At 35.7% G+C, this 24052-nt stretch overlaps 1 protein-coding gene across 5 annotated transcripts in view; it reads left to right on the forward strand.

Moving 5' to 3' along the window:
• Positions 1-6187: 6187 nt before the first annotated feature.
• Positions 6188-24052, forward strand: part of LOC131686019 (upstream stimulatory factor 2-like) — a 104400-nt gene continuing 86535 nt past the window's right edge. For 2 of the 5 annotated variants that reach the window (XM_058970126.1, XM_058970127.1), the window contains exons 1-3: positions 7086-7202; positions 7428-7465; positions 7557-7604. In XM_058970126.1, the coding sequence (XP_058826109.1) occupies positions 7147-7202; positions 7428-7465; positions 7557-7604 (142 nt within the window). In that variant the 5' untranslated portion in view covers positions 7086-7146. Of the gene's footprint in view, positions 6979-7078; positions 7203-7427; positions 7466-7556; positions 7605-24052 lie in introns of those variants that run through there. The other 3 variants (XM_058970131.1, XM_058970128.1, XM_058970129.1) reach the window with 3 other exon arrangements.

Raw genomic sequence — 24052 nt, forward strand, 5'->3', positions numbered from 1 at the left:
CAATTACATTTGTAACTCTGCGGATGTCTCGCGGGCGAAAACCGAATCAACACAATTATGAATCTACATACTAGACTATTGGTACTTCAAATAACTTTTTTTTCTAATGATGAATTAACACTGGGTGATAGTTTCCTTGAATCTACGTTTAATGACAACAAATAGCAACCTTAAAACGATATACTCTTATATAATATAATTTCTATATTTATAGAAGTATAATCAAGCCACAAGTTTTTGACAAATCGATGCATTCCGATTTCAACCAAATTTAGCAAATATTAAACTTTTTGCCAAAACTGAACCGGTTAGTCTTATACCCTAGTATCAATTGAGGTTTTATCGTACTTTTATAGCCACTCATAACATTTAAATTGCACTTGCAGCGTGCTATAAAATTTCAATTGTTGCTTGTAAACATGAGTTTTTGTACCATGAAATACTATTCTTTAGCTTAAATAGCAGCTAATATGGTTTTAATTTCAGCAAAATCTAGCATGTTTTCAATAAAGTTGTACAACAAAGCATTACAAAAAAAATGCTGAATATTTATATCTCACTTGACATGACATCAAGAAATAAAATTTGGATATATTCTATTAAGGGGCTACACCACTGTAGAGCACGCCAAACATGCCATAAAAATCGACACAAAATTAATTAAAAAAGCTAAGCAATAAAAAAAATCCTACGTACGTCGCTGGAGAAATCAATTTTGAATATACTGTGAAAATTTCCCAAGCGTTCAAAAATCATTTGTTCGAGTTACATTTGCGGCCAGCTCAAAAAAAGTGGCTTCGAGAAAAACGCGGTTAAAGTTTTCAGTACACACGAGATATACATAAGAGGCATTGTGGTAGAATTGAAAATCTGAATATTTATGTATTGTTTTCGTCTTCCATGTTTTGGTATATGATTTTTAACATTCTAAAGCCATTTTTGATTAATATATTGAAAATCGACTTTTTTTTATTCTACAGTGCTGTGACACTTTAAAATCGTTTTTAGATAAATTTAGTAATTATTATTTAACATAAATGTAATCTCTGGACATATTAAAAAATATTTTAGAGCGCATGAGATGTTCAAGGACACCAACCACTAAACTATTTTCATTGGAAAGTTATAAGAACTTCGTCATCTTCGAATAAAGTGCCTGAAAGTGAAAACTGTTTTTTCCATAAAGAATATACAACTTTTTAGAAAAACATGGCCTGAAAATGCCAAAACAATTTTTTTAAACAAACAATTGTCAAGACATATCAATCCTCTAGGCCAGATTTTTAAAGGCAAAAGTTTTCTTCTAAAACTTCAAAATTTCTTTTGTGGAGAAGCGCCTAAATAATTTGAGAAATGGACATTAAAAATATCAATATTTTCCAATATCGCTCAAGTGTTCTACAAGTCATGACATACTATGAAGTTGAACGGAAATAAGCTTTGCTTGCCATAATCAGTACCACTGGAATATTAAACAGAAATATTTTTAATGAAAAAGTGTTCATAACAGTTTTATAAATCAATGCAAAATGTTTAGCGTGAAAATGCGTTCCGCGAAATGCTTTTTTTTAATCGACTAGTTTTGATCAGAAATGTGTTGATTATCTTGAAGCTTGAGTTACTAAATTTGATCAAGTTGTTTATTTTAAGTGGGTGAATCTTAAATGTAAGATTGATTGGAACTTGGTACTTCTAGCATATTTCGAAAATGTACGTAAATTTAATTGCTCCGACGATAGAGTAGGGGAACATGGGGAGACTTGACCAAGCGTAAGATTCTACATTTGGCTATAACGGCTTAAGGTAATTATAAATGTTTGAAATGAAAAATCCTTTCATCATAGAAAATATTCTGCTCGGGGCCGCCGTACACTAATTACGTAAGGCTTTTTTTGAACTATTCAACCTCCCCCTCCCCCCAGATAAGAGTTCGTATGATTTTGGTGAACTCCCTCTCCCCCTACATAAGATTTTATCATGCTTTGTGTAATTAAAAATCATATTGTTAATTCATTAAATTATTCGATAGCGAAAACGATACTTATTGAATTATTAAAAGAGAACTCAGGACAAAATTTAACTACACACCAAAAAATTATAAATTTTATCATTGACGTAATTGCAAACATGACACAATTTAACAAACCATAATTCACAAAATGACTAAACATTAAACATTACCGTGTTCCGTTTAATTTTACATGAAACATATTTTCCATGCGCAATGACATAAAATTACACTTACTGTCATTCAGAACAATGGAGCAAAATTACATGATTTACGAAATTAAAACTAAGTCATTTTTGATGCACGTATATGTCAGGATCAGGAGACCTAAATTTATACGATTTTTTCTAAGTGTGTGTATAATCATCTGCTGAAATTTCATTTGCATCCTCTCGCCCAGTAGCAATTTCAGAATAAATTTTGGGAGATGTTTAGAACTCCGATTTGTTCCACATAATTTGCTTCGCTATATTCCACTTCCTTTGAATCTATTTCTTTGTGATGTAGAACTCAAAAGAATTTATTACCTCTTCTGGTGTGAATTTGGTCGGAGTTCCAACTATAACGCTTATCGTACGCATAGTTCCGACATGGCTATCTTCGATTTTCTTGAAGTAAAATACAGTTCACACTCTGGAACTATACGGCCAACAAGTTCTTTGACAATCACATGACAGAAAATTTTTCATATACCTTGCGGGTTTGAAGCGAAAGTTTGAAAAGAAGGATGTTGGCCTAACAACACGAAGGGTCTCAGCACTTCTTAACTAGTAAAGCAGATTGTGACTCCAGTTCCCGATCAGAACAATGTACCACCAAGAGTCAAGAAATTTCTGTAGTTGCTCCAAAATCATTGACAATTAAGCCGCCCCTTACGTTGGCAACAATAAAATCCATAACTAATTTAACAATCATATTCTGTCGCTGCAAAACATTTCAATTTGAGGTCTGCGTTTCCATGACCATGATGTACAGTATGTGCTCATTTTGTTTGAAATATAAAATGTTCATGGCACAAATAAGAAATAGTTTCTTTTTTTACGAGAAGAATATTTTTCTTATCGATTGCATTTTTCATGCATGTTTTATGATATTACTTAAGAAAGGACAAACCTTCCCTCCCCCAGGTGAGAATTGGTAAGATATTTTGAAACACCCACTCCCCCCATATGTCCTTACGTAATTAGTGTATGACCCCTAATTAATAAATTTGCGTTAAATGATTTTTTTTATCAAGCTGTGGTACCTACTGTTAATGTTAACAACGTCACAAAAATCTCACCTTAAACATCAATCTATCTTTATAGCACTAGTTAACAAAGTTAGCAGTCATGGTTGAATTCGTGAATGTAATCATTATAGCTAATCCCTAAAAGGGAATGCATTAAAAAATCGAAATTCAACCATTTTATATTTTTGTTGGTATCTAAGGATCTCGACAATATGGAGTAAAATAATTACAGCACGTTTTTTTATGCCAAGTCTTTCCCGATGGATGAACAAGAAGTAATATTTGTATTGTCCATATTACACCCACAACACACTGTTCATTCTACAGCTAATTTATTTTTAAACAACCGTGCTGATTAAGCGATTTCTTCGTGATACATCCAAAAGAGTTTTGTTTTGCGAGTTTTATCACCAAACATGGGTTCAATCTCCTTTGAATACTTGACACACAAGACTTCTATTAAGATTGTACTATATTTAACAAATATTGCATTGATTCGGCTGTTAATTTAACCCATAGTTTTATACTGAAGAAGCATCAGAATACAAATATAGTTCTTCGCGAGCCATCATTCTGCGAAGATAAAATTGAAGTCATCTTCGCCAATAGTTGTAAGCGATCATCGCTATGGTGAAGAATGGTTTGCTGAAGATTTATTCGTCATTCACTTCCTAGCTTCCTCTTGCAAGTCATTCGGTCGCTCGATGAGTAGCAAGGCACGAGTGCATGGATAAGGCATTCGGATGAACATGGATTGGCAGTCGGCTTCATTCGTGGGTGAATATCAACAGCAAGTTGAATATAACAGCGAAGAACGATGTGGGACGAATGCAGGTGATTCATATTCACCGTGCTTCGTCGCGATGAAGATTCTGAAGCAACATTGCATATGATTACGGCCTAAAAGCCAACTGTCAAAATCCACTTTGAATGGAAATTCCGGACAAACCGTTACACGCCAATCACAGATGTTGGTAGTAAACGAAAGAGAAAAATTTTCTCTTTCATAGACTGTTGTGAACTGTGTTCGACTAGTAACGGTTTGTTTGGAATTTCCATTCAAAGCGGATTTTGACAGTTGGCTTTTAGGCCGTAATCATATGTTTGTCGAGATCTGGTGTTTATCTTTCAATGTCCGGAGCTTTGGATGATGCAGTGACTTCATCTAATAATTATGTCCATCATATCCTTTTATATTGCAGTGAGCTACGAAACTCGTTCCAACTCTGAAGTTTTCGTACATGAAAAAGAAATCATTATACTATAATATAATAGAATATGAACTTAATTATTAAATAAATTTAGCCTAATCAGTATAATTCACAGAACTGTTAAAGGAAACGTGTTTAGTTACATTTGTGATATTATAACCAATGCGAATATTGCATAACAGTGAACCAGTTATAGCCTAGTGAATCGAAGTGGTCAAGGAATATTTTTTTTTTATTTCGATTATAGAGGTTTTAACCTTAAGGTCATTCGCCTCTTCGGGTTAGAAAAATCTCTTATGAAAAATTTCTAACTTTATGTGCGGGGTCGGGACTCGAACCCAAGTGCGCTGCGTACAAGGCAATCGATTTACCAACTACACTACGCCCACCCCTAAGGAATAATAAAACATATAAACCAATCTTTTTTGAAATCGTATATGTCTCCTTTTCATAACCTTCGACTCGTCCTTGAAGTCTATAATATCCTTGAAGTCTATAATATCACACATAATGAATATTACTAGTAAGTGTACGTATTATCGATGCAAAATGAGCGAAAATTGGGGATGAGAGTTTTTCATCTTCATCACGCTCGAATATTTTTTACAAATCTCTGGATAACTCAGTGAGATTATATTGATAAAAGACCGTGGAAAAGGTGTCTTTGTTTCTTCGATCATAGATTAGCTCTGTTTCTACTATACAAAACATTGTGCCGTGATATTGCAAACAGATACATCATATTTTCATGGCGTTATCATTTATTGTAATCTGTCCAAACATACGGTTGTACGAGAACTCAGATGACATGTCACCAAGCGAATCCTATCTTCTCTAATCTTAGTGGATGATGGAGTGATAAAATCTACGAATTCGGTGTCATCTTAGTCTTGCATCACAGGACAGCGTACTTTCGAGCGCAATAAATGGTTAAAATTTTAGCGCATGAATCATCAGTGGTTGAGTTTGTTCTATGTACAAGAACCGTTTTCTTTCAGGACATCAGATTTGGGCTACGTAAGCTGAGTTATTTTTAGTTGCATAATGTAATTTGTTTATTTTTTAGATCAATCAAAAACTCGCCTTGAATATTTATAAAATTTTTGGGTGGCTGAACTTATTTTCATCTCTACGACTTCAAGCGGCGTTTTCTTTATCTGTTCAACAAAGTGGCATAAAGGGAATGACGTAAGTTTTCTTACTATACTACCACTAAAGAACTAAGCAAAGATGTTGACATCGTTTTTCACGCAATCCAACGATTGTAGGTCCGGTAACTAAAGTGTACCACCCCGATTAGTAGGATTAAAATAATCACAATAACCCTCCAAATCATCCAGTAGTCAGTCCTTGAGACGCAATCGAGTACATAAGTGATAAAACGTTTCCATCGGCCCGATATATGTAGTTCAAATGTGTTAAAAGTTGCACTTATCGGAGTTTGTTTGCTGTCCGCTTAAAACCAGTATAATTGCAAAGGAAAACAATGCCGCTAGTGGAACCACTACACGTGAAACACAGTCAAACTGTACAGTGATCCTATTGAATTGGTTTACTCCCAGGTAGAAGTCACTCACAAAAAACCGGCCAGTTCACCGGAGCCGCTTGAATGAATCTTCCAAACCGACGATTCGAAAGAGAAAGAGAACCGGCGAGACCGGCCTAATCACTTAGTAGAGGTATTTATCTGGCTGGCGCTGATGTGATGTGATGTAGTCAACTGGAAGCGCGCCGACAGCTGAACCGTCGCCCAGTCAACTATCGCAGTCAGTAGTAAGACAACCGTCGCGCTGCGCACATCGTACGGGATCTGGTCTCCTCAACATTCCGAACACGTATCAACTAAGAGCCCATTACGGTTCGCTTGTTTATTAGGTTGTTAATGTTAATTAGTTCTATGATTAATCATACTGGAGAAAACCCACCGGTTTAATGTCATGTTGTTCGGTACTCGTGCTAACTCGATTAAGGTGCAAGTAAAGGAAATTTAGTGAATCGCAAAAAATTTTCCCATCACAAAACGGAAAGATATTTTCAGTGAAACGTTCCCATCGCTGACAACATTGCATCTGGCAACACCACATTTATGGCATACATTTCTCTGTCTGCGCCTGCCTGGTGTAAATTGTCTGCTGTCATTCTGACCTTGTTTGTTTTGAACCAGAGTTCGCGAATCGACACACACTGTGAATGAATGTGCGTTCGAATTCGGAATCGAAAAGAGAGTGAGCATTTTTTTTGTTGTTTCGGAGTGAATCGGAGCGGATTTGACACTCGCCAGGAGAAAGAAGGGAGAACCGTACGCACCAAAAAGGAAACGCAAGGATAGTACCTGCTGAAAGAAAGGAAAAAAAGGAGCAGAGAAGTGTTTCATTGGAACAGAAACGTAGCTCAAGTGTTATTTAGTGTTTATATAGTTGAAATCAGCGAAATCTAGTGAGACAATAGTTTTCGTTGGATCCGGGAGTACATCCAACGTAAATCAAGATGAATAAGCTAGACTACGATGTAGATTGCTTAGAAATAAGGTAATTAACCCGCCAGCATAAGATTATTGATTATACGAGACTAGCCCCTTAATTTTCTGCTATATAGTGTTTAATTTTTCCTCGCACACTGACCGATACCACCCCTCTTTTTCCGCCCATCGCACATCGTCTGCTGTTTGCTGTGCATCATCATTGTTTGTACTATCGATGGGAGCAGTTAGTGCATTTTTAAGTAGTGCTCGAAAGTGTGAATTACCTTTTTGGCAAGTGTCATAGAAAGCGTACTACTTTCTCTTCTTATCTTCTGTTCTCAAGGAAAAGCATGACAACGAGCCGTAGCGCAGTTGACGTTTCTCAATCCCTTTCTTTTTTCGTCTGTCAAAAGACAAAGTACCCAACGATCCCACATTAGAACGCAAAACCTCGAATTGCAATCTGCATTTTTTTCTGATCTCTGTTCCCTCTTTCTCTTCTTCGCCTCTTCGCAGTGACGACCTGATAAGCATGGCCGAGGACAATACACTAGGTAAGTTTTGTGCTTTTCTTTAGGGTACCGAACCAACAACCCCACTGCAGCCCAGTTTCGCCCACTTACCACCCACTTTTTTTTCTCGCAGGTGACTTCTCACATATCGACGATGAGCTGCAGTTTGTGAAAAATGACGGTAATATATTCAACATTTTTCCTCCGACCTTACTGCTATTGGTAGGCGTGTGCAACTGTAGTATACTGTTACCTTATCAAGTGTTTGAGCTAGGAAGCATAATTCTTGGAAAAACGAAAGCATGAAAGTGAAAGTTACTGTCGTATGTTTTGTGTTACCGAACAGGGAAAGAAGCGAACAGAACCAAGTCTGTCAATGTGTTCTGACTGCACGAACGAGATAACGCATTATCAAACCCAAGGCAAACTATTTAACTGCTGTGTAGGTACACTGTACACTTAAAGTGCAAGTGGTAGAAAAACAAGTGAAAATCTCTCTATCTAGAACGCATTTTCTCCCCCACATTCGAAATGTGCGCCTACTAGACTCTTCTGTCAAGTGTGCTGTGGGATCCAATCGGCCGTAGATACCACCGTGTGTGTCGCGACGCGCGAATGAGTGTGCAGAACACAGTCTCCTGCGATGATGACCAACGGAATGTGTGTGTGTGGCTGTGTGTTTGTCTGTTTGCACAATGAAGTAACAGTGCATGTTCCTTTATTTTTCGAAAATAGATTATTTTTTATTGTTATATTACCGTTGCAACTCGTCAGTGACATTTACATTGTACACATGAGTGATGCTTTAGCGGGCGGGATGTGCGTTGTGGAAGAAATTTTGGGTGAAAATGGTTGAAATTATTCATTTTTTTTCGGTTTAGTTCGTTCAGATTTTATTTGAAAGTAAAAGTCGGAAGGACAGATTCTGCATTGTAAAATTTCTTCAAGTTCCTTTAGTGTAGGAATCGTTTAAGACTAAGTAGAGTTAGATAGTCAACTGTCTACGAATTTTTCTGAATATGAATAAATCATCTTAACCTATTTTAAGTCTGATAGCTGACATTTTTGAAGGTTCTACGCTTACCGTTTTGGGTCAACTGTTGCACTCTAATAAAATTCAAAGAGGTTTTGTGAAGCACGATCTGTCCTTCCGACTTTTGATTTAAGCCACTCTTGTATGATTGATTAAAAACGACAAGTTGGTAGCGTCTGAACTGTTAGATTTTCTGTTTCCAATTCATCTCATCAGTAATTAGCAAACCGACTTGGCCGTTAGCTAGTATACACAAATTGAGAGATCTATTGATACGACTACCGTCTGGGAAGCACATAAGAAATTCTGTTTTAATCATCAATAAGACTAAAGCGAAATCGAACTTTTTTTCTGTAGCAAGTCAATGTGACAATATGCTGTTCCTCCTAGGGAGCTAATGGAATTGAATCCTATCTAACTTTGATAAAACTGTTATTGTGTTTCTAATTCGTCTCATCAGTAGCTAACAGGCCAACTTGGATGTTAGCTTGACATTTTTTTTTTCATTTTTTAATTAACGACTTATAGTGAGTCAATCTTTTTCCTTTTTTATATTATAACGACATATAATTAGTAAGGGACTGGAAGGTCAAATATTTTTCAAATATTAAGAGCCATAGTATTCAAGGAAGAGCAAGGATTTAAAGTAAGAAAGTTCAGAAAAGTGTGGAGTAGGGTCAATGAACAAGCTTAGAGTTTCCCGGCTACTTAACTCTTTGTCTTCTGCAACGCAGGAGTCGGAACCGACAGCATAAGTCATTAAATTGACTTTACGCTTGTCCGGACGTGCCGCAGACCTAGATGATTCGCATTTAATGCCAAAAGATCCTGGCTCCTGCGTTGCAGAAGACAAAGAGTTAAGTAGCCGGGAAACTCTAAGCTTGTTCATTGACCCTATTCCACGCTTTTCTAAACTTTCTTACTTCAAATCCTTGTTCTTCCTTGAGTACTTTGGCTCTTAATATTTGAAAAATACTTCACCTTCCAGTCTCTTATCTGACACTAAAGTCAATAATGACGTACAACTTTTGTGTACAGTTGAAACGATTGGTCGGGACTGACATCCCGGAAGTTCATAAGTTCTGATGGAATCTTTCTGTTCATTATCGTATTGAGTCAAAATAAGTCATAGAATTTATGTGTTGATTGCCTCACCGAATACAATTTGTACTACACGGAAAAAAATCCGTTCATTTCGTGAACTGTCAAGTCCTGAAATTGTGAATAATAAACCTCCGTTTCATGAAACTATTTGTGTTTCCAAAAAACTAGTTCGCCCCGATTATATACATGCCGTTACATTCGATTGCGTTACTGTTGCTATTCCCTGGACATGTTTAGTTTTTGTTATATTTCTTGTTCATAATACACAGCCGACAGTCACACGATGTTCAAGATTTCAGGAGTTTTTTTCGCGATTGTTGTTATTTCTCATCACGTTAACCGTGCTATTTTGTTCATGAATTTACTTGCGGGTTTTTCTGTCAGACTGGCGGGATTTATGTTCATGATTTCAGGATCTTAGTCGCGAATTTCGCAATTTCTATTCACGTTATCGTCATATTTTAGTCATGAATAGAGTGATTCATGTTCATGATCTCAGGATCTTAGTCGCGATTTTTGATATTTTTATCACGAGTAATATGATTTCAGGAACTTTGTCATGATTTCTATTCACGTTGTCGTGATATTTTAATCACGAGTAGAGATTTATGTTTATTTATGTTCTTGATTTCAGGATCTTAGTCACGGTTTTCGTAATTTCTGTTCGCGTTATCGTGATATTTTATTCTAGAGCTCTCTTTCTAATTTGACACGTGGAGTAATGTGACTCATGTTCATAATATCAGCAGTTTTATTCTGTGAACTATATCATGAACACGATTTGTGGTACTCAACGCAGTTTTCGTTTTCTGTCAAGACATCACACTGCACCTTATCAAATTAATAACGATGTTCGTAAAGTCAATAATGACGTACAACTTTTGTGTACAGTTGAAACGATTGGTCGGGACTGACATCCCGGAAGTTCATAAGTTCTGATGGAATCTTTCTGTTCATTATCGTATTGAGTCAAAATAAGTCATAGAATTTATGTGTTGATTGCCTCACCGAATACAATTTGTACTACACGGAAAAAAATCCGTTCATTTCGTGAACTGTCAAGTCCTGAAATTGTGAATAATAAACCTCCGTTTCATGAAACTATTTGTGTTTCCAAAAAACTAGTTCGCCCCGATTATATACATGCCGTTACATTCGATTGCGTTACTGTTGCTATTCCCTGGACATGTTTAGTTTTTGTTATATTTCTTGTTCATAATACACAGCCGACAGTCACACGATGTTCAAGATTTCAGGAGTTTTTTTCGCGATTGTTATTTCTCATCACGTTAACCGTGCTATTTTGTTCATGAATTTACTTGCGGGTTTTTCTGTCAGACTGGCGGGATTTATGTTCATGATTTCAGGATCTTAGTCGCGAATTTCGCAATTTCTATTCACGTTATCGTCATATTTTAGTCATGAATAGAGTGATTCATGTTCATGATCTCAGGATCTTAGTCGCGATTTTTGATATTTTTATCACGAGTAATATGATTTCAGGAACTTTGTCATGATTTCTATTCACGTTGTCGTGATATTTTAATCACGAGTAGAGATTTATGTTTATTTATGTTCTTGATTTCAGGATCTTAGTCACGGTTTTCGTAATTTCTGTTCGCGTTATCGTGATATTTTATTCTAGAGCTCTCTTTCTAATTTGACACGTGGAGTAATGTGACTCATGTTCATAATATCAGCAGTTTTATTCTGTGAACTATATCATGAACACGATTTGTGGTACTCAACGCAGTTTTCGTTTTCTGTCAAGACATCACACTGCACCTTATCAAATTAATAACGATGTTCGAGGGTCTAATAGTTTTCTTATATCTACTGCTCGTACTTACTTACTGGTCGCTAGCAGCTGGACATTTAATGAAAAAGTGTATGGAACAAAAATTATTCCACGAAGAATACCCCAAATTTTGTGAAATAGTTCACGTGAAGATTTCATTTCCATGTTGCATGAAATTGAAAATGATTAGGAATATACGCTAAATATTACAAGCACACAAAACAGATCGTAAATCATGTACTAGGAATCATTAACTAGTTCACAAATTCATGAATAATATTTCATGAATCTACGAATTATTTGACGAGCACGAATGGTTAGACGTGACTATTATACTAGGAATCATGAACCAGTTCAGAATCATGAACCAGTACCGAAAATATTTCATGATTTTGTGAACTATTTCATGAACACGGATATTGGATCGTGAATAATATATTAGGAACCATGAACCTGTTCACAAATACATGAGTAATTTTTGGTGATTCTGTGAACTATTTCACGAGCATGAATGGTAAGTCGTCACTAGTTCACGTATGCATGAAAAATATTTTATAATTTTGACGTGACTATTATACTAGCAAGCATGAACGAGGTCACGAATACATGAATAATATTTCATGATTTTGTGAACTAATGCACGAGAACACGGACATTGGATCGTAAACGATATATTAGGAATCATGAATTAGTTCACGAGGATTGAATGAATTCTTGAATAAAATTCCGAGTTAAGTGAAATAGTTCACGAGAAAATTTCCTGGATGCTTGGATTTTGTGAACTTATGTTCCTAAATCTAAGAACAGCATCATGAATCAACCTTTGGTTTTTTGAATAATGTTCACAAAGCTGTGAACTAGTTTACGTACAGAAAATCTACTTGGTAATGACCTGGCTGAAACCGTGACTAAAGTTCACAAAATAAAAACAAATATTTTCACTAATAAAAGCTTTATGCGGGCATTACCGACAGGAAATTGAACATATTTATAAAATACATGATTTTTGGTTATGGTCCTGTTTTCGCAACGTAAAAACGTGATTGTTCCAGAATTCATGGCACTTTATTCATGATTTTAGAATCAATTTTTTACCGTGAACTAGCAACCAATCACGAAGGTCCTACCATCTTAAGCAAATGTAATGGAAGGAATATTCAAACATATCCTTCAGCTTGTCTTATGTCAACTTTGCGATGGGCTCTGGCTGTCAGGGAAAAAATAGGGTTTTAGCGGCAGAGGAAGATGCTGCCTTCATCTAATTGCTGGCTGCTTCTGGCATTAAACGGAACCTACAAATTCAAACAAGAGTCAATGATCTGATTCATAAAATTCTACATTCCATAAAGTTATAAAAATATTTTTTTTTGTTGTTCAAGAATATCAACAATCAAAGCTGTGTTTCTAGATACTTTAAAAGCTTATACATGCTATATTTTGGGCTCTTTAAATTTTTTTAGGACGAACATCAAAAATCAAACTTGATTTTTTATTATCAGTAATTAAATCGTTTATTGACATGACTCGACTCCCTTATCGTTCCCTTAACTGATCCGTATTTACAAGACATGAATATAAAAAAGTCAATGCTCGTTGGATCTCAGGCGCGCTAGTTTCTATTTCTTTTGGAGATCTTCTTTCTTGGAGTGGAACCATTTGCAGCGTCACTAAATTCTGTATTGTATTGTATTATTTATTGAGGCTTTAACCTCGATGGGTCATTTGGCCTACGAAATTATGATTACGCTCTCTGTCGAGCTACCGTGTTCGTTCTTGTGTCGTCGTCGTTGATGTATAGGCACCGTTTTGTTTGGCATCTGCTGTTGTTCACTGGTGGTGCTGTTTGTCCGTTTTGAGGAACTAGGAACAGTCTTTGTTGAGTAGTTATTTTTTGCTGCATGAACAGTCGTTTGTGATTTAGCTGAGGATATTAAAGATTGTCGGGTAGGTTTGATTGTAGTAGATGCATTTCTCTTAATAGTTTTTAATGGCTGAATCCAGAGCTGAAACTGGTGGAATCCGTCCTTGATGTGTGTAAAATGTAGTTTGGAGACCTTTAGTTTTGATTTTGCGAGTTAGAACGTAAAGTTGGGTCTTTTGCTTCGCATCTGGAGGTACCATTTCGGGGATTTATCTCCCCGGAATTCCGGGATTTTTGGATTTCCCTGGATTACCGAGTCCCGGATAATTGTGTTTTCTCATTCCCGAGATTCGGGAATCCCGGGAAATTTGTTTTTAATTTATTCCAAAAAACTTACCTTCTGCAAAAAAATCGGCAGGTAATATCTCGACCGGAAAACACTTGAAGTTGGTAGTAATTGTAAATTATACTTTTTCAAGTGGTTCGCAGATCAATGGGCGACATATCTTTGAACTCGGTAATATGAAGACATTTTTTGTGATTTTTATGGTATTGTGTCCAAACGTTACGCAAGTCTCTACCTTACGATATCTCCGCAACCGATGAACCAATTTATGGATTTTTAAATAGTTCTTTCTTATTTTAGGAACTAGATCTCCAATGAAAGTGTTTGCAAATAAAGATTAGTTAAGGAAATTGTGCTGATTTATTTAAAAAATTGATTAGCTTTAGTTTCAAAACTTGGGATGGTTTGTAAAGCTATAGTGCTTAACGGAAACGCTATTTGGTCCATTCATCGAATGCACATTTCACCCAATGTGTTATACTGGAATTGTAATATCAATTTTATTATATGAATTATACATACAATTTTGCATTTCGGGCATTTCAATTTGATTGAAAAGGACTACAGAACGCCGTATCTGTCCAATACACTGTGAAACAACGAGGAGAGAAAGTTACAATTCTTTACCGATTTAGAGACAGCAAGTCCAGCGCTGCCACAGTGTTGATGAAACGGCGATGCCAACGTAGATCCGTGTGTACTTACTTTCCAAAGGGAGTGATTGGCTGGTTACCTCGTCGATGAATAGGAATGAAAAAGTGTATGGAACAAAAATTATTCCACGAAGAATACCCCAAATTTTGTGAAATAGTTCACGTGAAGATTTCATTTCCATGTTGCATGAAATTGAAAATGATTAGGAATATACGCTAAATATTACAAGCACACAAAACAGATCGTAAATCATGTACTAGGAATCATTAACTAGTTCACAAATTCATGAATAATATTTCATGAATCTACGAATTATTTGACGAGCACGAATGGTTAGACGTGACTATTATACTAGGAATCATGAACCAGTTCAGAATCATGAACCAGTACCGAAAATATTTCATGATTTTGTGAACTATTTCATGAACACGGATATTGGATCGTGAATAATATATTAGGAACCATGAACCTGTTCACAAATACATGAGTAATTTTTGGTGATTCTGTGAACTATTTCACGAGCATGAATGGTAAGTCGTCACTAGTTCACGTATGCATGAAAAATATTTTATAATTTTGACGTGACTATTATACTAGCAAGCATGAACGAGGTCACGAATACATGAATAATATTTCATGATTTTGTGAACTAATGCACGAGAACACGGACATTGGATCGTAAACGATATATTAGGAATCATGAATTAGTTCACGAGGATTGAATGAATTCTTGAATAAAATTCCGAGTTAAGTGAAATAGTTCACGAGAAAATTTCCTGGATGCTTGGATTTTGTGAACTTATGTTCCTAAATCTAAGAACAGCATCATGAATCAACCTTTGGTTTTTTGAATAAATTTCACAAAGCTGTGAACTAGTTTACGTACAGAAAATCTACTTGGTAATGACCTAGCGGAAACCGTGACTAAAGTTCACAAAATAAAAACAAATATTTTCACTAATAAAAGCGTTATGCGGGCGTTATCGAAGGGAAATTGAACATATTGAACAACATAAAACACTTGATTTTTGGTCATGGTCCTGTTTTCGCAACGTAAAAACACTTTTAATCCACCTAACAGTGTGATGAGACATTTCTTATAACTCATATCACTCTCTTCGGATATTATATCGTTTGAGAACATTTAGAACTTGATGTTTCGCGATGTTTTTGATAACACATACTACATGGAATAGTGGCAGGACTCAGAGAATCGCTCAAATCAGCATAGGACAACATCAGTGCTAGAAATCTCAAACCAAATCAATGGGAAAGCGAAAAAGTGGCCCATAAAATAGACATACAAACAAATTATTGCTAATGCTCTGTTAATAAAATATCTAAATTCCTCAATTGTGGTGGGAAAACTGAATTTTCCTAAAGGGGTTATAAATTGTACTGAGCCAAAAAAATTGATTTTTTTTTTTGAATCGATTTGAAGTTTATACTTTACTCAAATTTCCAACGCGACTGAGAACTAAGAAATCAACGCTTTTTCTAGAAAAGGGCGATACTAGCAGTGACACCATTCAAAAAGAATCAACAGAGAATATTTCCAGACTTGGTTTTATTTCCTATTTAAGAACTATTATGTTTTTTACATCCTAGATTGCATGATTCAGTGATCGAAATCCAAAACTTCATAAAGTATTTGAAATTATTAAATTAAAATTTGTTTTTGCTATTGAAATTGACAAAATGATAGTGTCGCCCCTTTGGCGATTGTTTACTTTTTCGGTCCCACTTATCAGCATTGAAGTATCGCCCTTACGTTTTTTTACAATAACTACCGTTTTACACCACCGATTTCGTCCGGGTTTTTTCAATAGCGATCATTGTTACTATTTACAGCTGGTATCAGCTTGATAGTCCTAAAAAATACGAAAAAAACAGTTTCGCCTCTAAGCTGCTAGCAAAAAAAGTATCGCCCTGTTTGTTTGCAGGGAGCGTGGGGGGCGAAACTTTAAATAAACAAACAAAAATACAGTTTCGCGCGTTGTATTTTTTGCTGTAGTTTAAGAAAGCAATATCGTAGAATCCAAATTTTTAGGTTAATTTGTTGCGTTTTAAAGCCTTCATTCGCATGTATGAAAAAAGCCTTATGTTTACATTTGTAAGTATCGCCCTTTTCACAAAAAAAGCGTTGAAATGAAATCGCAGTTCCTGATATCACGCTATCTCTGAAGTGCATGCGCGCATAGTTCAAATTTTACTTCGACATCAACTTTTTCTAAAGGTGACTTCCCAGTAGTATCCTTGATTTGAATTATTATCGCTAATCCTAATGCCAAAGAACAAATAAAAACCTCTCGAAAACGAACCGTTTGGGAAAATCATCATCATTACTGGAATTTTCATTTTCACGAAACTTTTCGATAACGTTCCGTCACTTACGTTAATGCACTGGGTGCACAGTGCTCTGAAAATCTAGTGAAATCGCTATCGCTAGATCGACCAGCGGGTCTAATTTAGAGCTATCTGCGCGGCGAGTTAAATCTGTAAAGAATACTAAAAATTAATTTCTATTCCATAATTTTCAGTTCAGCGATTCGAGAGATCGTGCTCACCGCAAGCCATGAAAAATAGACTACGTTGTGAAGCGATGGTCACTATTTATTAAAAAAATCACGGTTAAATAAAAAATTAAACTATTAAAAAATTTCAATTAGTTTATAATTTTCAGAAATTTATTAGGAAAAATTGTTTAATAAGCTTTCGTAATATTGTGTAGGAAAACAGCTGAAAATTTAAGTATTTTCTCTATCTGCAACATATAAACCCTTAAGTATACCAATTAATTGGTATACGAAATGGAATAAGTTCCCCAAATTTTGGAAGAAGTCTATAAAATAACCCCTTGAAAGTTACCTAAAAATTGTTGTAGTTCGATGCAATAAAAAAATCCCCAAAAATGAAATGTACCGATTAATGTGAAACACAGTGAATAATACATACAACAAAAGACCCATTTTTATCAGTCTCATGGTGTATTTTAGGCTGTCAAAATGGGGACATTGCCTAAATCGGGCAATTTTTTTTCTTTATAATAAACTGAAGCTGTTAAAATATTCTTCCCGTCCCTTGATGTAGTCTGATAACTATTTCTGATTATGATGAACTTTTTATTTTTGCATATTTCCATCTTCATGATAAGGAAAACATGCTCAAGAAAAGATTTACTCGAATTCAGTCTTGTTCGTCTGCTAGAGCCCAGCAAACATATGTTCAATCGGGGTTTCAATGTATTATAATAGATATTCAGCATTCAAAGAAGTTTCTTGTGAACGAGTGTAGAACGACTTTGTTTCTACTTACTTGAAGTCAGCGGCGTAGCCAGAAATTCGGTTTGGTGGGGGTTTGGTGAAAATTGATCTTACTGTCCAAACGGCATAATTCTGAAACCGTAATTTTTGAAGTTTTAAAATTATTCAGAATTGATTTTTCAGAAAATAGTAGCAGAGTTCGTGTCTTTAGCGAATTTGTTGAGACTTTATTGTAGTCATGAATATTAACCTGAGAAAATTCACCATAAATACTTCTTGGACGATATACCGTCAAAATTATTTTATCAAATGATGCGCTGTTTAACGTTTGTAAAACTCATCGAAGATACTAAACCTCCGAAATTGGTGGTTTTAAAATGATGCTATCTTGACTTTAAATTACTGTTTTTTAACATTTGACCTATACATATAATTGTTACTTGTTAAGAAATTTTAAACTAGTTTTAATTTTAAAGTAGCAACCCATCACTGCATATTCCCTCCGGGCCGGTATGATTGACGATTTTTAGAGTGATTGCATAACCTTTCTATATGAGAAAGGCAAAAATGTACCAAAGTCCAAAAAAGTCAATTTTTGTCAAACATCTCAATGTTTCATGCATTTTAAAGTCATTTGGCATCAAAAATACAAATTTGATTTTGAATTTTTTTTATTTCAGTTTATGTGGGAATTTGCTGTGCGAGTGCACTCTTCAACTCGTAACTCCGGAACCGGAAGTTCAATCAATAAAAAATTCAATAGCAGCCGATGGGAAGGTTGTACCTTTCATTTTTAGACTAACTTTGTGCAAATCGGTCCAGCCATCTCTGAGAAACAGAGGTCACATTTTTTCCACATACACACATACATACACACAGAATTTTCCGATCTCGACAAACTCAGTCGATTGGCATATGACACTCGGCCCTCCGGGTCGGGATTAGATTGACGAATTTTAGAGTGAATGAGAAAGACAAAAACATTTTTAGCAAATGTTGAAAGTTATGCATTTTTTTGGTGAGCAGTTCTATGGTTCATAGACATTAAATCAATTTTAACTTCGCTTCCTATTAAATAAAGACTTATTACAGTACATCTCTACAAAAACGAGATCAATTTGAAAATAAATCTGAGGATTATGATTGATTACAGAACTCTGGAATTTTCTATTGGAATGTTTTCAGGCAGGAATTAGATATTGATGCTATTGCTATTAGACAACTGTGAAATCAAGACCAATAGATCAGTTACATATCAGGACCCCATTCCGACAATTTATCAAAAGTCCTCATGATGTTTACAACAACAGGTTATCAATGTACGGATCAGATAATTGTTATTGTAATATTGAATTAAATCAGTCAGCATCAATAAATTTTCAACTTCAATCCAATTTTTTTTGTGTGATGGGGGGGGGGGAGTTGTATGGTGTTAAACCCCAAAACCTTCTCTTGGCTACGCCGTTGCTTGGAGTTATTTATTTCGCTTCTCATTTTCCGATATGTTTCAGATCGATCCGATGGTTATAAGTTAGAAAAATTGCAGCCAGAAGGTTCGCACAAATGAACATTTTTGCATTGATAAGTTATCAAGTTCCTTCCAGACAACTTGGAAGTGTTCGGTGATTATTTCTAGCGGTTGTAGATAGAAAAATGAAATACAAAATTCGTTTTATCGAAATAATGTTTGGCTTAGTTCAATAGATTATTACTATATTTAACAATAAATAGGCGACAAAGAGTAATCCACAAACAACAAGCCATAACTTTTAAAGTATTCAAAATAGATATTTGAGGTCTTCAGTAAAGTTATTCGCAAAAGTAAGAGCTACAAATTTGCTGAAGGCATCATTTCGATATAATCACTTCCAAGAAAATTTGTGAAAATATCTCATTCATAGGGGGATTAATCAGCAAAAGCATAATACCAAAAGAAAGGGCATATTGCTTCCATTAAATTCTCCGAAGATACTATTGACCTAAAATAACCTGTTTTGGCGTTAATAATAGATTACATGTTTTTAGTCATATTTCTGGCAATGGGAAATGATAAAAAAATTTGGTCCGCATTTAATGTTAAATATCTCTTTTGATAATAGTCCGATTTCAACAATCTATAGCTTGTTCGAAAGGTATTCGTTAAAGCTGTCTAAAAACATATAAATTGTTAATCTGTATAGTCAATTTCGGCAGATAATTCAAAAAAACTGCAAAAACGCCATTTTTACGCATTGAAACATTCATATCTTGGAAAGTAAACACCAGAATCAAAAACAAATTAATAGCGTTCTTACTGTTTTTTAGTTCTTTCATTTAAAATTGGTTTGGATAAGATCGGTTCAGCCATTGCTGAGAAACACGAATGAGAGTTTGTCCGTTACATACACACACAGACACACACACACAGACATTGTCCCAAATCGTCGAGCTGAGTCGAGTGGTATATAAGACTCGGCCCTCCGGGCCTCGGAAAAATCTTGAAAGTTTGAGCGAATTCTATATATTTCTTTTATAAGAAATGTAAAAATGGAATAAATCTTTTTCGTTCGAAAAAAATGTCACATATACTACTTTTTGTACCTAACAACATGCCGTCGATAAAAAAGATGGTCCGCCATTTACATTATTCTAAATTAACTGTGGGGACGAGCATAGCGTATGTGGAGATCGATGACCTTGTACGCAGCTTAAAAAAAATTACAAAAAACATTTTTGTCGCGGAACCCATCTGGATTTGGTTTTGCAATGCCACATACTACCAAAAAAATGTATCTTTCATCGAAATTGCGATATCACCTAATTTGGAACTTTTTCAGAATGTTTTCAAAATTCTGATGAAATGAGGTTTTCAGAATGCTGATGGAATCCTTTAAAGAATTCTGATGGAGTCCCTGTTATGATTCTGATGGATTTCCCAGAATGCTAATGGAATCAGCAATCAGCTAGGACTGGCTCAAGTGGCACGTTCTCCATATTGAACGGGGATTTGTGGCTTGCTGTGATTTGTCTTTTCATCACTTCCTGATAGGAAAGGGATAAGGAAAATAATGACACAGAGGACATAGACAATACGCAAGTATTCTTCTCTCTCAAGCGAATAAAAAACACTTCTTGACGAACGGATACATCAAAACCCCCGAGAGGATATTGAGACAACAAAACGATAACACTTCCGAAGAGATATTGGCATTCAAATGTGGGTTGAACCGATTTAAGTTTATAAACCAGATCATCCCTCAGTGCAACCGAAAAATGACCTTTCTCCAACCCTGCTTGCACTGGTTAAGTATTGAGATTCGAAAACTTTGTACAATGAGCCGAAGTATTGTTCGAGAGAGCATCTATGTGATTGAGCTTTTCTTCTTTGATTTTTTTCTAACATTTTTACCCATTTTAAAGGATTAGGAGTACGACTCTCGCAGTATTCACAACTGATGTTGTGGGAAGTTCAGAATTCCGATGGAATCTGCCAAAATATTACGAAGTAATTCAGGCAACGTTTTCCGAGAATATTCTGATCTAGACTCTAACAGTTTGTTATGCATCATGGGTTGATCTTTTTCAGGATTTTGAATCCTTTTTTATTTTTTAGGTTATCCTGACCAGGGTTCTGATAGCATCTTCTTTGAATCCTCCGAATTCTAATTGTAATCCTCCGAATTCTAATTGAACATGAATACGTCAATATATTGAGCATGGTGCCATCAGCATGATAGGCAGAATTTCGTTGGATTACTGAGATTACCGTCGAAATTTTCATTAAATCCATTAAAAACATGAGCAGGATTGTATCAGCAGTCGTGATAAAATTTTAACACCCTGTTTGGAAACAATTGCTTTTTCATATACCCCCCTCCAAACTTAAAACATTTTTTTTTAATTTATTATAAAGGTGTTCTACACAGAACCGCAATAATTTGTGTACATGGAAATGGCACTCCTACTCCCTACTTAATTCATGTTTGACTGTCGTTTATTTCGTGTAAATTCCAGCCACAAATTTTTTACTGTATATTTATGAAATCAGTTGACGCTAGGTGTTTGAAGGCGACGGAGGGAGCATCTATTCAGAAGATTGTAATTTAGGGTGCCAATGGCATATATGGAAAACAGGTCATCATCGAATTTAATAACCAGCATTAGCACCTCGTAAATAGTCTCTTTGCAAAAGTTTAACTCAAGTTTCGGCCATGAAAAAACATAAAAAGACACATATAATATTCAAAAATTGAGTTCGAAGTTTTGATGCTAAATGGCCTAGGATGTAATGAAATATCGAGATCTACTGCCCCCCTGATTTTTTTTTCAAGATAGCTTTTATGGAACTGGCAGAATTCTGGATTTGAGTTGATACTGGGTTGGGTTTGAAAAGGCTGTTTTTAGTTTATTTTCTATTCCAAATGTCTTAGAAATGCACGAAACAACGGATCTTGCATCTTCCCATAAAAAATTGTTTTGACAAAGTTGCCTCTCTGGTACTTTTAATTTTTAACTGAGATTTACATATAAAAATCAAAAAATTGAATCGACACCAGATTTTGACATTTCATCGATTTTTAAAACATTTGGCATACAACTGCATTTCCAAACTCAAGTCCTAGCTCAATTCAAGAATTTTTCTTGCACCATAGACATTTTTTTCAGCAGTACACAAGATACCGACGCTTCATGACATTGTTTTTCAATTGCGCTCCATTTTTGCATGGGGACTTTTTTCGATGTACCAATACTTTTGAGGCGTGTCAGATTTGAAAATTCAGGAAAATCATAAATATTGGCACTCTACCGTATTTCAAGTATACTGAGGAGTAAATTTTAGGAACTTTGAATTGATTGGTGGATTGTTGATTACGGTGCATATCATTTGATTTGAATTACCAGTTCAAGTGTAGTCACGGCATTCTGGTTATATTTCAGACAGCACCATCCCCACCTTTTTGCACAAGCAAATTAAACAAAGATGCTTTTACTATCTATTGCTGATTAAGTTTTTTTTTACATATTCTTCGTTCCAGTTTCTAATAAAATTGGTTGCAGCCAGCCATATATCGTGTGAAGATAGATGACGTTATTCCTTTACTATCAAATTCAGATGGTTGTTCAAATTATATCCCCCACGATTTACGTCTCTTCCTTCCTATTCTTCAGTTTCACTTTGCATCTGGCTCTAGGCTCGTGCATAAATAAACTCTTCTGAATTGACCCAAATAATCCTAAAATATATGTCGAACAAGATTCGTCGCCAAAGACTCCGAGCTTCCATTTAAAATCAAACACATTGAACTGGGTTCGTCCGTATCCGATCTTCTATAGAATCAAAGATAGTCCGCAAAGTATTCTTATATTTTAAAAGACGCATAAATATTCAGCTGTGCCAGATATCTCGAAAGTTCGCCTAGATAAGTTTAGAATTGTGATATTTTGTCTAAAGCAAACAAATGACGTTACTGGCGACAAGACTTTCACGAAGAACTAACGCGTTTACATGCCCGTTCACAAAGTTGAGATCGATGGTGTAGGTCGAATCGATTTGGCATGCGTGGATCTACTGAAGGACGGGATTGTCTGTTTCAATGACTTATTGCTCTAGTGAGCGAAGATTTTGAGTGATCGCACTGGACGGGACAAAATGGGGTGTCCTTTCAAACTGGTGTCGGGTGATCTCTTGGGAGATTACTTCGTGTCTTCTTCGACAAGGATCGTCTGTATAGTCGGTTGTTTGTGCTCCGCGTTATACATGCAGTATTACACTAATTACAAGCAAATGGGTCTTCGCAAGAATAATTTCTTTCTCTTTCATGAAAGGTCGCTGAATATACCAGCAAGAAAAAGCTCTGCTACAAATCCGAAGCAAACAGCACCTGGTCTTAGGCAACTCAGAAGAAACAAAGTGTTCCCAACGCTTCCAGGAACACTAGAAATCTCATGTGACATTTCAACCAGAGATTCAACTTGGTGCAGGATTGGTTGGACCTAGGTTGGGAACTGGCAACTTTGTGATATTGCGGAACTCCTTCCGGCATCGAGGAGACTTCAATTTTCATGGTACGGAATGGGTTTAGCTTACTCTACGATGTTTGCTACAGCTTTGTAAAGGCGGCCTGCTTTAATGCCTATGACCACATTTCCGTTCCCCTTGTTCCTATGAAACTGAGAAAACGAGCGGAAAATGTTTGCAATAACTTTCGCTATTTTTGTTGAAATTTGAAGTCTTTGTCTTGTTCGTTGTTTATTCTGGAGTAATGGGACCGTAGCGCAGTCTTCTGGCGCTTTGTCTGCTTTGGTTTTCTGTTTCGGTTCGTCTTTCAAACAATAATTTTGTGTGTACCTGGGAATGATACTCCTATCCAGACTTATTTTATGACTTAAACTCACTTATTTTATAAAGCAGACCAAGATTTAGCGCCTCCCTAAGGCTGGTGCCATTGGCGAGAGCCAACCTGGCCAACCGCACGCTACGGCTCTGGTTCTACATACATGTTGTTTATCGTTCTGTATCCTTATTAAGATATTAAAAGTAAATCGAATCAATAACAGTTGTTATGTAGTACTCTAAGTAGAAACCGATTT

This window comes from Topomyia yanbarensis, chromosome 2, assembly GCF_030247195.1.
Source record: "Topomyia yanbarensis strain Yona2022 chromosome 2, ASM3024719v1, whole genome shotgun sequence".
In the NCBI taxonomy this organism is placed as follows: Eukaryota; Metazoa; Arthropoda; class Insecta; order Diptera; family Culicidae; genus Topomyia; species Topomyia yanbarensis.